At 46.7% G+C, this 15091-nt stretch overlaps 5 protein-coding genes across 5 annotated transcripts; 4 read left to right on the top strand and 1 right to left on the bottom strand.

The window, feature by feature from the left end:
- Positions 1-66: 66 nt before the first annotated feature.
- I302_104932 (uncharacterized protein) lies at positions 67-3057 on the top strand (the record flags this gene model as incomplete). The annotated part of the gene is made up of 7 exons (XM_019195570.1): positions 67-121; positions 191-400; positions 464-839; positions 927-1165; positions 1243-2222; positions 2323-2943; positions 3016-3057. 7 exons carry the CDS (start codon positions 67-69, stop codon positions 3055-3057), a joined length of 2523 nt encoding a protein of 840 aa, XP_019042393.1.
- Positions 3058-6458: 3401 nt separating this feature from the next.
- Positions 6459-8955, top strand: I302_104931 (uncharacterized protein; the record flags this gene model as incomplete). The annotated part of the gene is made up of 2 exons (XM_019195571.1): positions 6459-8551; positions 8664-8955. The coding sequence occupies 2 exons, from the start codon at positions 6459-6461 to the stop codon at positions 8953-8955; spliced, it is 2385 nt and encodes a 794-aa protein (XP_019042394.1).
- A 433-nt stretch (positions 8956-9388) lies between these two features.
- On the top strand, positions 9389-10997 carry I302_104930 (uncharacterized protein; the record flags this gene model as incomplete). Its single annotated transcript, XM_019195572.1, has 7 exons — positions 9389-9517; positions 9626-9865; positions 10016-10185; positions 10363-10457; positions 10546-10556; positions 10627-10859; positions 10922-10997. The coding sequence occupies 7 exons, from the start codon at positions 9389-9391 to the stop codon at positions 10995-10997; spliced, it is 954 nt and encodes a 317-aa protein (XP_019042395.1).
- A 221-nt stretch (positions 10998-11218) lies between these two features.
- I302_104929 (uncharacterized protein) lies at positions 11219-12252 on the bottom strand (the record flags this gene model as incomplete). Its single annotated transcript, XM_019195573.1, has 6 exons — positions 11219-11383; positions 11515-11625; positions 11713-11773; positions 11869-11981; positions 12049-12133; positions 12203-12252. The coding sequence occupies 6 exons, from the start codon at positions 12250-12252 to the stop codon at positions 11219-11221; spliced, it is 585 nt and encodes a 194-aa protein (XP_019042396.1).
- A 392-nt stretch (positions 12253-12644) lies between these two features.
- I302_104928 (methionine aminopeptidase, type I) lies at positions 12645-15010 on the top strand (the record flags this gene model as incomplete). Its single annotated transcript, XM_065869961.1, has 13 exons — positions 12645-12709; positions 12813-12865; positions 13050-13079; positions 13162-13287; positions 13386-13477; positions 13624-13800; positions 13870-13894; positions 13950-13985; positions 14048-14056; positions 14124-14341; positions 14457-14571; positions 14630-14702; positions 14806-15010. 13 exons carry the CDS (start codon positions 12645-12647, stop codon positions 15008-15010), a joined length of 1224 nt encoding a protein of 407 aa, XP_065726033.1.
- Between the last annotated feature and the right edge of the window lie 81 nt (positions 15011-15091).

The following is a 15091-nucleotide window of genomic DNA, read 5'->3' as shown; positions in this document are numbered from 1 at the left end:
CTTGTAGCTCCTATATGAACTTGCATATGAGACTTTCTTGATACCAGTGCTGTATGCGCACGAGCAATGCCGCGAGAGAAACCACCATGCGGCAATCCAATCTTCCTAAAGTGGATGGAAGGTGAGTTGTCAACAACATAACAGCAGACAGACGGAAAGCTGACCTTGATGGCTTATACCCTCTTCACAGAACTTCGCGACGCAGCCAGAGAGAAGAACATGAAGTCTGCAGAAGGGTATAACAAAGCTTGTCGATCTTTGCAGAATTGTCCGGTAACCTACTCCCGTCCGAGGGAATTAGTCGTCCTTCAACATATAGGGGAGAAGACAGTAGCTATATTAGAGAAGAAGTGGAAAGTGTATTGCGAGGAGAATAACATAGTAGTGGAATCACCTGCCAGTGAGTTTCTCTCGGCTCTTCGATCGCCCTCTGGGAGCATAGCTCATGCAGATAGTTGAGCAGAGAGCAGGAATAAAGGCAAATCCCGATCCACACCATCCGACGATGATTCCCACGACTCCTCGACAGAGACAGCACCAAAGAAGAAAGCTCGTAAAGCCTCGAAACCAAAGGCCTACATCCCAGCAAGGGGTTCAGGCTCATACGGGATCCTCATGTCGCTGGTTTTGGCCATAGATAATCCTCAAATCAACACGCAGGTCTTCTTAACCAAGTCGGAAGTCATCAGAGGGGCGCAGGATTATTGCGATTCGTCATATGATCACAGTGAGAAAGGAACGTACTTTACTGCGTGGAGCGGGATGAAGACTTTGGTGAATAAGGGGTATGTGTACGTTACGGGGAATCCGCATAAATACTGTCTGACGGAGGAGGGGTAGTGAGTGACATAATCTTCTCTCGTCTCAATGAGCGTGTTGCGACCTCTCAGATTAACGGAGCAGCTGACTGGCGTTTCCTCGATCAGCGACGTAGCTGTGACTATGAGGAATCTCAGACCCGAACTCGGTTTTATAGAGAAACATCCTTTCCTCCATACACCTGCTGTCGGCGGATCCAATACCCCTCTCATACCCACGCGCAGTAAACCCTCGGCAGCTCCAACGCCAATAGCACGAATGCCCTCAGATACACCTTCTCGTCGCACCTCCCCTGAGAAACCCCCCGCCCGGTCAAAAGCCGAGAGGTTCCAATTCTGGTACATTGGTAGGTCTACTGAGTCTTTCTTGCTGCAATATTTCCCATCGCACTGGCGCTGACTATTATGTCATTATGTGCCGCAGACTCTTCTGGAAATCGGGTCCCCTCCCTCACCTCCGCTTCCATACGTCTAGACCCTACGGAATTCACCAATTTACGGAAAGTTGAATTCAAGTTCTCCCAGCGGAGTCATCCCTTTGCCTCACAACTCCGTTTGGTTGATTGTCATTCAACCGCTACAATCAAAGATGGATCCGGTCAATCTACCTTGTTTGGATTTATCGTAGAAGAAGAAGCTCCACCAACCTGCAGTAAATTCGATGAAACACCTGCTTCAGCAACTAATAAGAAACGGAAGTCTAGCGGATCACCTATACTTGACCTTATTGACGGAACCACCAATGAAGATGAGGAGGAGGACGAGACCCTAGTATCTATATCTCAGATACCTAAGGCTCAACCGATATCACCCTATCCCATCAAAGACCTCATTGCAGCTGAAAGGACATTCGCTCGTACCGTCTCGGCCCCTGCCAATCCTCAATCTCCCATATCTAACCAAGCGGCTGAAGCTGCACTTCGACGTCAGGTCGGTGGACAGTCTTCCAATCGATCACACTCATTGACTGAATTAGAGAGACCGCCGAAGACCTCTAGACCTGCACCGAGATTATCCTCTCATGTCCCAAATCCCACAGTTCATGTACATCTCGATCAACCCCTCCCTTCCTCGACAGTAACACCTGCCGACAAGATCGCGATGTTCCAACCTTCAGACGCTATCGTATACCCACCTGGATCGTACGAGATTGTCCTGGTAGTCGATACTAGAGAAGTGGAATCGAAATCCAATCGAGATAAGATCGCCGAGACTCTCGCCGCGAAGGGAATCAAAGTGGAGACTCGAGCTCTGCGATTAGGCGATATGTGTTGGGTTGCACGGAGGACTGTGGGTGATCTGGGAGGAGAAGAGGATGAGTGCGTATTGGATTATGTGGTTGAGAGGAAGAGGTTGGATGATTTGTGCAGCTCGATCAGGGATGGGAGATATAATGAGCAGTGTGTGAGTGGACGTTTCTGCTACAACTTTTGAACCTTGTCATCATCAATCGATACACCAGATCTCAAAGAAGGAAGCTAATGACTATGGCTGGTGGACGCAGTTCCGTCTGTCCAACTCTTGCATCAACCATATCTACTACATCGTCGAAGATTGGCAAGTGACCGAACGAATGGAATATCACGGACTGCAAATCATGACCGCCAAATCTCAGATCCAGATTCATAATCGATTTTTTCTCAAAGAGACACACAAGCTTAGCGAGACTATAGATTTCCTGACGACAATGACCAAAGTTATACAGTCTTCCTATCGTGACAAACCATTACACGTCATTCCGACGAGGTGTCTATCTAGATCGACCTACAAATCACTGCAATCTCACTTGAGGGATGTTCACCCCGATAAAGAGTATCTGACCACGTTCGGAGCATATCAAGAGTTAAACGATAAGTCGGCGTCGGTAACGCTCAAAGAGAAATTCGCGAGGATGTTGTTGTGCGTGAAAGGGATGAGTGCAGAGAGGGTCTCGTCGATATTGGATATTTGGGATACACCTCGATCTTTATTCGAGAGTTTGAAGGAACGAGATTCCTTGCCTAGTGAGATTGAGGTGGTTGATGAAGGATCGGGAAGGAGGAAGAAGAGGGGGAAGGAGATGTTCTTTGCGGATAGGGTTAGAGGGGAGGGGAGGAGGAAGATTGGGGATGCGTTGAGTAGGGAGGTGAGTCTTCCGAGCTTTAACTTTCTCCGCCCTCCGAGATGTTGGGGATGAAGCTGATGTTTGGTTGGTTAGTTGTGGAAAGCATTCATGGGGAGTGACGATGGGGACAGGTGAGAGGGTGTATACGAGTTGATGACGGTCTATCAGATATGTAAATTTAGCATGATTATGAGTCTTGTTGTATCATTAGGAGTATACGAATGAAGAAAGTATCTTGATGCATACTTGTGTATCTATGGTGATGTTTCGATGGTCGTCAGGCTGAAGCTGATCGGTCTTCGAGGAGCAAAATGCAATGTTGGAGGAGGATGTGGGACCGACGGAAAGCAGCGTAGATCCGCAAGCTACTAGTTAGTATAATCTTGCGATGGACGTTGGTCTTGCAGGCTGTATCGGTGTCCTTGTGTGACTATGATCAGAAATTGATTGTTAGATAAGTTGTCGGTCGTCCCGATGTCCTGTCCTTTATATGGTGACTTGTTGTTATTGAAGCTCGATAATGCAATATATACCCCATATTACTGACCAGCCGATCAGGTCTGTTATGCTTTTCGCCAACGACTGCCATTGAAATCCCAAGTCGTTCCGCGGGTGGTACGAAACAAGCGAGAGCATTGAGACCATTTGCGTTACAAAGATTTGCGCGAGGAGAAGTAGAGTTGAAAAGAGCATTAGACCTCGATACTGGTAATCGCGATCGTATGCAGTCATACTATTCCATCGGGACGGGGAGTGGATGGATCCGATCTAAGCTCTAGTTAGCTTGCTAATCTTGGCCAGGTTGTCAGTGTAAGCCCAATCCTACTAATTGAATTTGCACGAATCAGACTGTTCCGCTCAGACCATCGACAGCTACGAGTAGGTCTTGCGGAAACAAGTCTAGGCGCAGACTCAGCTCTGATATATGGATACGGGCACTGGCCATGTAGGATGAAGGTTGAATTTATGCACATAGAGGATGGACGAGAGCATGAGCTGTTTATAGTGGCTTGGAGGCATGAGCGAAGGATCTAATGTGTATGGTGGTATCACGTTGTACTTCTTGACCGGTGAAATGTAAGATAAATTTGGAAGGAAGGGGCTGTACATCGGGTCGAAACAGCTGTTGACTCCTGCAGCTGACTGACCTCGCACCGAAGTCAAACTCGTACTCGTCGAATTCTTTCCGCACCATCCATCAACTTTGAGCGTAGGCATTCAATCTTCGAAAACCCACCTCAAGACATTCCACTCGGCGCCTGTTGGTGGTAAATGGGACCAACAAGAACCCTTAAACGCTAACTTTAATTCCGATCTAACTTGGGCTTTTACAGGTCCCTTATCCCTACTCAGACGCGTCTGACGTGTTCCATCCATTGGTCCCAATCCATTCCATCTCATCTCATACCTATCCATATCGATTGGAATGATGGACATGCATGCTCATGAGTTGGTCATAGTCAAGGACGACTTTACCAGTGGTTTGTGTCTTGAGATCCTAATCGTATATTCGATCACTCTTTCGAACGCCCTATTTATCCGTACAGTAGATTGGAATCGTCTTCTATCGGGCTTTGACCAGTTGTAAGCCCAGATCAATCGTTGCTTGACCACATTGGTTTATTGGTATTTTGGTCATAACGGCATTTCGTATCTTTGGTGACTATCCTCTTCCTTATTCTTTTCAGGTGCAGGATTTTGTTACATAGTTGTATAGTCTTGCTTGTACAATACTATATTGTGTGCAACCCTACGTCGATCTTATCATTCTTCTTTATCCCTTACACACACTTTGGATAGACAAAAGAATAACTACTTGATGGACGGTCTTTTGTATTTTGTCGGAGTATACGAGTATTGATAGGATGGACGTTTAAGGGGGTAACAATAACAATAACAATCGCATCACAATCAACAAGATAACATCAAAGGAGTCCTCTGAACCCTCATCATCTGTCATCTGTCATCTGTCATCTGTCATCTGTCATCTGTCATCTGTCATCTGTCATCTGTCATCTGTCATCTGTCATCAATCCATCAAAAGAACAAAGAAAGATTCAATACCTCAGTGATTACTCGGTTTCATCATCCAGCATCAAGAAATCGAAATCAATCATTGTTCAACGTTGAATGACCAACCGACCACTCTTCGCCTCTCCCCCCTTTCGCCCTTGGAGCACTCAGCACAGATAACGACATCGACCTTTGCGTCCACAACGCTCTTTCTTTCACACCTTACATTCATTATCACTCAACTCGGCCCATCCACCTTTTCAGCACATCGCACCACATCCTCAGCTCAACCCAGCTCGACGCTTTGACCTCCTCTTCCCAGCTCGTTCCCTACTCATAGGCTTATTCTCAACGGTCCATCTCGCTCTTTGACGACCAAGCGACGCCACTCAGCCCAAACACTAGAAGTGTAAGAGTGTAACGGATCGCTCATTTTGGCGTTCTCTCCTTGTGGATAGTGGATCCAAGCGTAAGAACGAGAACCAGAAGATATAAAGTAAAACACAGGGGTGAAAGGTTGTCTGTGCGGCAGACCGAAAGAGAAAAACAAGACGGCGAATAGGACGATCAAAGCTTATCAAAGCATACTACCTACCACGCTCGTGGTTGTTGTTGTCGTTGTCGACTTTTACGGATCAGGATATCCATTGTTGACTGGGAGACGCAACGACCATATCTCATCAGCTCGACTCTGTATCACATCAGCATTACCACCCATCATCATCAATATCGATTACTCTCTATCCGCATCCTCATTCTCAGCCCACGAATATATATCATAGTAACAAGTTGAAGAAGTACTAGTATCGACATCGTGTAGAGGTATCCCAGTGAGTGTCTTTTGCTATTGAGACATAACATTCCTCCCAGTCTCGATGTTAGGTTTGAGTCATATTATGTTATCCCCCTTCTTGTTGTGGAATCGGATGTCTCATATAAACATTAACGTTCTCAATCGGACCGCAAGACATGTCTCAGCTTGCCTTCTAACCTTTTTCCATCTCTCATTCCTATTTTGGATTATCCTATGCCCAACCCAGCCTTGGTGGTGTGTTGTTATGATTGGTCAGCCCGTTCTGTCAATATCACCATGGCATCTACTATCATGGTATGTCATCGTATGACATGTTATGCTAAGGTATTCCTTTGAATACCCATTCCGACCTTACCCCCTTGGCTTGAATCTTCTCACACTCCATACACAAGCTTTCATCATCTATCTCCCTTCCATTTCTCTTCGTTATTCTTTATTCTCCAAGGTGCTTTTCATCACATTCATTTCGCTCTTTCACTTACATTCCTGTCATTTCTGTTCGTTTGCTTTTTGGCTCTGCGAGCATTCTGTGAATTCCTTTCCGATTTGATCTTGTTACCTTTATTTCCCAACTATATCACGTTCTTTCGTCTGTTCATTACCACTTTCACTTGTATCGACTAGTATTTCTTCTTCTTCTTCTTCTCATCGGATCGCTCATTGTAATTCCTCGCCAATAGTATACCTCAAAACATCAGCTACAACCAAAATGTCACTGTTCGCTCCTCGACCAGAGATGGAGCGCGCTTCCGTCTTACTGCCCAACGTCACCTGTTCATCTTGTTCAGCCTCCATACCCCTCTCATCACTAGGAGAACATGTCTGTTCTGCCGCCCCCTCACGCGGCCTCGCCAATCGAAATGCACCTCGACCATCTCAGATATCTATCCCTCAAGCTCGACCCGCCATGGCACGACAGCCATCCTCCCAAGGTCGCGGACCCTCACCCACAAACATCCCACCACCCTTCGCTGGACCTTCGAGTGCTCATCCATCTCCTACAGAATTCTCCATACCTAGACGACCATCCCCAACGAACCTTTCTCCTCACGATGGTCCTTCAGGCTCTTACCCTGCTTACCCCATCCCAGTCAAAACTCCTTCTCCGACAAACCCTTTCTTCCCTCATCCCGATCAAGCCCAGTCCAGCAGCTCAGCGCATGGATTAGGTATGGGTGCGGTAGAACCTCAATCATCACCAATGATAGATACTACCAGTGGAGGGGAATCAGGAATGGCCGGAGTGGGAAGAAGAGCTTTCGCCGCCGCCGCATGGGGTGTCAGAGCTGGAGTAGCATTAGCTAAACAACATATGGAAGTACCGACTCCGTCCCCTTCTTACCAGACCTCTAATCCCGCTTGGCCCCAACCTCAACCTGCGTCGCAATCCTCTTCCCGAGAACCCCTTATCCTGCCGAGAGTCCCACTCAGCGGAAGACAGCTTACTGCACCAAGTCCGACATTTGGCGCTAGACCCGAAATGCACCATTCACACACTGCTCCACTGGCACCCACTACAAGCTCATATTCTCCACCACGATCCGACCCTGCCTCTCCTCCCAGACGATCAGCTTCAGCCATGTCCCATCGATCCAACCCCGTTTCTCCCCCTAGACGAAAAGAGTCTCTTTCTTCGAATACAAGTCGATCCAGCTCAGGTCAAGGAGAAAGTCTCTCTCAGTTACTGAGAGCTAGAACAAACACCGCACCTGTCAAGTCAAACAAACCTGGCTTCTTCGATAAAGTCAAGGAAATGCACGAGCGAAGTAACACCGTCTCTCCCGTCTTGGGCATAGGAATGGCTAGAAGTACTTCAGGAGGAAGTGGGCGAGGCCAGATCCATTCTAGTCCGCAGCCTACGACACTCGAACTGGAAGATGACGATTATGACGATCAACCATCTGCTTTACCTTGGGCTACACCCGCGTTAGAAGAATCACCAATGATGAACCGCGATACATCGAGTGGAACGAAACATCATCGATATCCTACTGCAGGCAGTGAAGCTTCGAGCAGTTCATCCAGTTCTCGATCCGGTAGATGGGGAGCGACAAGTGGGGAATCAGAGGAGGTCGTCACTCCCTCTCAGAGCTTGGAGATGCTCTCTGATCGAGTGACAGCCTCATCGTCGAAGAATAACAATGAAGCGGGGATGAGATCCTTCAACACCACCAATGGAGGGATGGAGGGTAGAGATATACTGGATCAGATTGGAGAAGAAGACGAGGAAGAGGATGAAGGGGAGAGAGTCGTATTTGGTACGCCCACTGCTAGGAATATCAAAGACAGAGATCACCCTCAACAAAGGTATTTACCCAACTCCCATTCCACTTCTACTATCACCTCCACTCGACCGTATCTACCAACTACCGTTCCTCATTCCTCGCCCAATCGGAAAGGTCTCCCCACCTCCTCCAATGAGAACACACCTGTGAAGACCCATTCTCATAAATCCTCTACATCCTCTTCGAACAGTATATCATCCACTACCATCTCCGGTACCCAGAGGCGCAAGAAGGTCTGTGTGAAGTGTGGTGATTCCGTCGGAGGATCCAAGAGGTTCGTAGAACGAGATGGAATCGTACTTTGCGAGAAGGATTGGAAGAAGATGTACCTCCCTTCGTGCAGACGATGTAATTTACCGATAGAGAAATCTGCGGTATCGAGTTCTGATGGACAACTGAAGGGGAAGTGGCATAGAGAGTGTTTTACTTGTTATAAGTGTGATAAACCTTTTGAAGGGGATGATTTCTATGTGTATGGGGGGAAACCGTTCTGCCAGTTCCATTATCATGAGGAGAAGTGAGTGACGAGTCTTTTTTTCTTACCCAATCTCTGTCTTTGTTATGCGAAGGCAAAACTTGTGGATGATGAAGGAACGAGTTTTATACTGATATCTTGTTCGATTGCTCAGCGGTACCCTTTGCGCCCACACTGCATGCCATCAACCAATAGAAGGATCATGCATCGTCACTCCCGGTCCTAACCCTCAGCGATTCCACCCAGGCCACCTGAAATGCGATCATCGAGGTGGAGTGTCGGGCGCTCAGAATTGCAGGGAACCGATGGACGAGTATTATGAGATCGAGGGGAGTAGGTTTTGCGAGAGACATGTTGGAGAGGCTTTGAAGGGGAATAGGTCCATGAGGGCTGAGAAGAGACGGACGAGGTTGGTTGATCTTCCGTTTGGGGTTGGTGGATTTTGAGGAGAGGAGATCACTGGGTTGTAGGGTTGTATATAGAAATTAGATGATGGACTTTTACTTGACTATTTTAGTGTTTGTTTGTTGGGTTTTAGATATGATATATACATTCTAGGCGAATGCTTGTATTGCATAACTTGTTTGCATGCGATCTTCGATTATACTATCATCGCATTAGACTTGAATATCATGGTCAATCCATGATCAGCCAAATGAGACGGATTTAGCCGATAGTGAGGTGCAACAACCTCAATCACGCAACCAGTTAGATACAACAATGAGCAGCATCTCAATTCCACCTTGAACGTTTGAGCATTCTTACAGACCAGATAGAAGCTCAAGCTCAAGCTCAAGCTCATTCTCATTCAATCGCCTCCCCATGCTCAGTAGATCTCTCTCACCTACTCGAACACTCTTCAAGACAACGAGAAATATCATGTCCATCTCCGCTTCGAAAAGCACAACGACCATCGCTGTAGCTCAGATACGGTCCACAGCTGATCCGGTACATAACCTTGAGATCTCCAGGAAGGTGGTAAGAAAAGCTGCAGAGCAAGGCGCAAAGGTAAGTCAACATCGCTCTTTTCGACATTCCATCTCCTCAATTCCTTACTTCACCCCTTGATATCCCACCATGTACTACGGGCTGACCTATTAGGGATGATGTGACCAGGCAATCTTCCTACCCGAAGCATCAGATTTCATCAACCAATCTTTCCCCGACTCCCGCAAACTGTCCCTTCCATTGTTCAAACACTACTATACACTGGGATTGCAGGAGACGGCGAAAGAGTTGGGAGTGAGTATTAGCGTGGGGATACATGAGGGGCCTGATGATGAGAAGGAGGAGAGGTTTTGGAATTCACATGTGATTATTGGGGGTGATGGGGCGATTAGGGCTTGTTATAGGAAGGTGAGTTTGTCTGACTCTCCTCAGAAAGATTAGGTCGCTTGTACTGGGATGCAACAGTCGAGCTCATGTGGCTTATGAAGATGGGAGGAATCAGGTCTGGAGAGATGAGACTGGACAGCTTGTCAATTGCTTATTCATATACACTTGCAGCTCCATCTATACGACGTGGAACTTACCAAACCCCCCAACGAGGACGGTACGATCCCCCCACCTCAGCGTACTGGCGAGTCGGATAGGATACTACCTGGCCAGAAGGTTGTTCCGCCGATTGAGATTGAGGGGCTGGGTAAAGTGGGATTGGAGATTTGTTATGATATAAGGTGGGTTCGAGAGCAAAGACCAGACCACATATCACAGGTCTCAGACTCTTGGACTGGGGATATGACAAATGATCAGTCGATATGACCATAGTTATGGACGGATTCGTCATTCCTGCATTGAAGGTTGTCAGGATTATTACAACTCAAGCTGAAAGCTGAATGGTCATGTTACTTTAGATTCCCAGAATTATCGATGATTCTTACTAGACTCGGTGCTACGACCTTGTTATTCCCCTCCGCATTTATGGTCAAGACTGGACGAGATCATTGGGGTGAGTCAAATAACCAATACCATCAATCCGAGGTGCTCGCAATCGCAATGCTAATGGTTCTATCTTTGGAATGCCCTATGGCCTATAGCCACTTTATGCGTAAGTGCACTCATACTGATACTCATCTGATACCGAGAGCTAACATCGATCCAAATTCGATGGCTCGCAGCGCTCCCAAGCCATCCAATCCCAATCCTACGTAATAGCCTCAGCGCAGTACGGAGCCCATAACCCCAAACGAACCTCGTGGGGCGAGTCCATAGCCTTCGATCCGTGGGGTAGACAATTGGGCAGATTACGGAGTGTGGATGATACGCCCCCTGGGGCAGATGAGGGGGTAGAGAAGGTTTATGAGGAGGAAGGGGAGTTTTTCTTGGTTGAGATTGATCAGCAGGTAGTCAAGTGAGTCGAAACAGAATGTCGTCTATGGGAAAGGATGACTGATACTTTAACGGGTGTGGTAGAGATACAAGGGGTCAGATTCCTTTGGGCGTACAGCGTCGGACGGATATTTATGGTGTAGTGGGTGAGAATATCTGATGCTAGTTTGTGGGGACATTAAATAAACATGTGACGGGTGTTTTCCTGGGTGAGAATGATTCGATATCCAAGCTGAGGTGTAAACGTTCAATTGTCTACAATATTAGATATACATAGAATACTCTAGAGGAGATCTCGATGTATGATATGGATGCTGCTATAGTACAGATGCGAAAGTACAGATGCGAAAGATACTCGTGAAAGTGGTGAAAGGGTTCAGCTCAATCGTTATTTAACGATGCGCCGAATCTACTCTGCAGAAAGGTCTCGCCTAGTGTCCTTACACGCCCTTTTGATTTTGTAGGTAGCTCATTCTCCACAAGACCTCTTCGAGGCCAGGGCCAGAGGATGTACGCTACGCGGGATGTTATGAGACCTAGGGGTATCTACGAATGACCAGGGTAGTCAACCATGGATGGTCGATCAGCATAGAGTGATATGAGGGAGGATCCTTGGTTTTATCTGAGGTTCACGACTCCAAACGGGGTTAGACAAGAAGATTGTTGGGCGTACTCACAGGTCCATAGGTGTTTGAATCCCTCGTTTGGTATTTCGAGTCTCCCTCGACCCAACAATGTCCCGGGGGGATACGAATTGGTGTGGGTGGTGAGGGCGGTAGTGGATTAACCTGATTGGTGTAGCATACCATTAGAACATCGTTCATTGCCATATCAACACGATGCGAGGTTTTGACGATGCAAGAGGGAAAGCTTACTAGGTCACCTTCCAACGCTACTATCCTTTTTGTAGTGAGTAATTCGGGATTCTGAGGTGACCTATAGATCAGAGATTGATATCCAGTCAGGCCATATAGCAGAGGTTTGAGATATATGACGCTGGTCAGAAATTGGGGCACGTTGAGATGACCCACCATAATGTCACCACGTCCCCTCGTCTGAATCTGTTTATCGCTACTGACCATCGTTCCAGTAAAACCACGTCGTGATGTAATGGCGATGAGTTCAGGTTGGGGTTGAATGTCGGCTAAAACAAGTCAGCGGTATGACATTAGCAGAGCTGAAGGTATATTGTATTAGACTAGAAGACTCACCTGCATGCTTCCTCCTGTCACACTAGCCAGGGAATATACATGTCGAGTGAAGAAGATACCTACTGGTACCCATGCGAGCACTCGACTATATTTCGATGTGACTGATCAGCTATACCGATCTCAGCTGAGCAGTCCATGAATCATGAGCACTCACACAGCATCCTTGACAGCTTTATGGCGGAAGAAAGTACCTGCTTTTGACATGGATAGTGTATGTTGTTATGTTGTCCTTTACCCAGTTGAATTTGATGTTCCTTTCTCTTTGTTCTTCTGTCTCTTCCTTCTAGCTGTTGTATGGCGAATAACTTAACCTGCGCTACCAATCTTGTATGCGATCTATAGTATATGTGTCATGCATATGATGCTCAACCTCAACATTATCTCGAGATACCTCGATGTTATCATTTACCACTCTCTCATCTCATTGTCGTCGAATGATGTGTGTCAGTGATCACGTGATACGGAAAATACCGGTACATAGCACAGTTCACAATTTAGAGCATACATCTGTCCTTTCTTCTTTCTTTTCTCAACTATCCAAACAATCATACCATCAACGGCACCATACTTGAGGCGAGAAAGCAAACCAAATCAAAATGACAACCTGCACAGGATGTGGTGAGCGAGAGGCATCGAGGTTGGAATGTCCCAACTGTAAGAAGTGAGCGAATTCTCTGTTCAACATCAACGAAGAGCGAGGGAAGAGAAGTCGTACCAAGCATGTCGAGTCAAGAGGTCGTGTGCTGATCCTGGTGTCGTGGTAGATTGGGTATTGCTGGTAGCTTCTTCTGCGATCAGGATTGCTTCAAGAAGAACTGTGAGTGTCAGCTTCCGCTTTTACCACCGTGAGAGTCAAATTAGCTGATCTGATTTGTAATCTTCCTCCGTTTGGAATAGGGGTAAGCTAGTTTGACCAGAACTTATCGCATCTCTCATGTTACAGACTGACGAAGTACTGGTGGAAATGCAATAGACAAACCACAAAGCTATACATAGTATAGTCCAATTGGCTGCACAGAACGAAGCGAACAGTACGTTTGGTCTTCTTCCAATGGCGATTATCCGGAGATTTATCAACAGGTCGTACAGTACTAATTTGGATATATTCAATAGAAGAATCAACTTTGCCTGCTTCAATGAGGAACTACAAATTCACAGGAACACTACGTCCTGTATATCCCCTATCGCCCAAGAGGGTCGTACCGGCTCATATTAGACGACCGGATTATGCGGATCATCGTGAGTAGGGTGGTTTCCTCCTCCTCCATCCCGCTGCAGTCACAGCACATGAAAGAGGGCGGGAGAGCTGATTCCTGTGATGGCTTGGGATGTTACAGCTCAAGGTGTATCTGCTATTGAATCTGTTAGGGAGAAACGAATCAAGATTCTGAATAGTGAGGAGATTGAGGCTATGCGATATGTTTGTAAGGTATGTTTTTGGTCATTCTTTTATCATCGTATCGTTAAGAATGGCACTTGACACTATCATCCATTGGAACATTCTTCCATCAAGTGGGATCATGGGAATGAGTTTGTACGATACTGATTGACGAATTTTCGTTATTTAAACTTCAGCTCGGAAGAGAAGTACTAGACCACACCGCATCATTCATCAAACCCGGTATAACGTCGGACGAATTGGACGCAATCTGCCATCAAGCTTGTATAGAACGGGACTGTTATCCCAGTCCGCTGAATTATGCTAAATTCCCAAAGAGTGTTTGTATAAGTGTGAACGAGGTTATCTGTCATGTGAGTTCTGCTCTATAGTTCTAATTGGCAAACCTAGGCAGTCGGACTGATACCTGCTTATCACTCTAGGGTATTCCCGATCAACGTCCATTGGGTAAGCTGAACGATCAGGAGTTCCTTTATATAGCTAACGCAATTTTCCTGTATAGTGGAAGGAGATATCGTGAACTTGGACGTGTCTGTGTGTAAGCTAATCGGCCCTCCTCTTTGCCGTTGATCGTATAGCTGATATATCTTCATTTTGCAGATCACGGAGGTCAGTTAACAACCTGTCGATATAAGTAGGCCATCTAGCTGATTTTACTTTCCGTCCATTCGAACAGGCTTCCACAGTGATCTCAACGCGACATATCCCGTAGGAAAGATAGACGACGAATCTGCCGATTTGATAGCTACGACGAAGAAATCGGTAGAAGAAGCCATGGCGATATGTAAACCTGGTGTACCTTATCGGGAGATCGGTAATAAGATTGAAGAAATTGTTAGACCAAAGGGATATAGTATTGTGAGGCGATATACTGGACATGGTGTGCATGAGAGGGTAGGTTCTTATCCCCTTCTTTGGGTGAAGTGAAGGTGGGGTGAGGAAGAGTTGGGGTGTGAGTGGGGTGTGTCACCGATGAGGGAGCGACGGGCTGATGTGAATATTCGCTCAGTTCCACTGCGAACCCAACATCGTACATTATGGAGGATCCAAGATGCCCGGAAAGATGGAAGCTGGACATGTGTTCACTATCGAACCGATGATTAACCTTGGTACTGCCAATCTTGGTAAGCTGTTTATAGCCTCTGGACGCAGGGAAGAAGGGTAGCTGATCATGTTTTGTAGATCACTGGAAGGATGATTGGACGGCTGTGACCTTAGATGGAAGAAGGTCTGCTCAATTTGAGGAGACAATCCTGTAAGTGATCATATACATCATCTCCAGCCCTGACGCGAGAAGAGTACGAAGCAGTGGTATGGATGGGAGGTGATCAAAGCTGATCATTGAATTGACAACGCAGGATAACCGAAACAGGCTACGAAATCTTGACTCGCCCACCACCTGTATCGTCCAGCTCACACAAGAAAAAGAAGAAGAAGTCGAAATCCAAGGCTAATGCTAATGGTACTGCTACTCCTAACGAGGGTGACGAGACGCCAGAAGTTGGGACTCCAAGTGGGGAGGCTGCAGAGGGCGTGAAGGAGTTACATGTTAATGGGTCTTAGTTTGAGTGTGGGTCTGGATGAGAGTTGATGGGAGATCTTGATGTTTCTACCCTGTGCGGTACATGGACATGTGTTGGTTAT

Source organism: Kwoniella bestiolae, chromosome 3 (assembly GCF_000512585.2).
Source record: "Kwoniella bestiolae CBS 10118 chromosome 3, complete sequence".
Lineage (NCBI taxonomy): Eukaryota > Fungi > Basidiomycota > Tremellomycetes > Tremellales > Cryptococcaceae > Kwoniella > Kwoniella bestiolae.
Note: the sequence above shows the minus strand (reverse complement) of the source record. Positions and strands in the feature narration are given on the sequence as shown.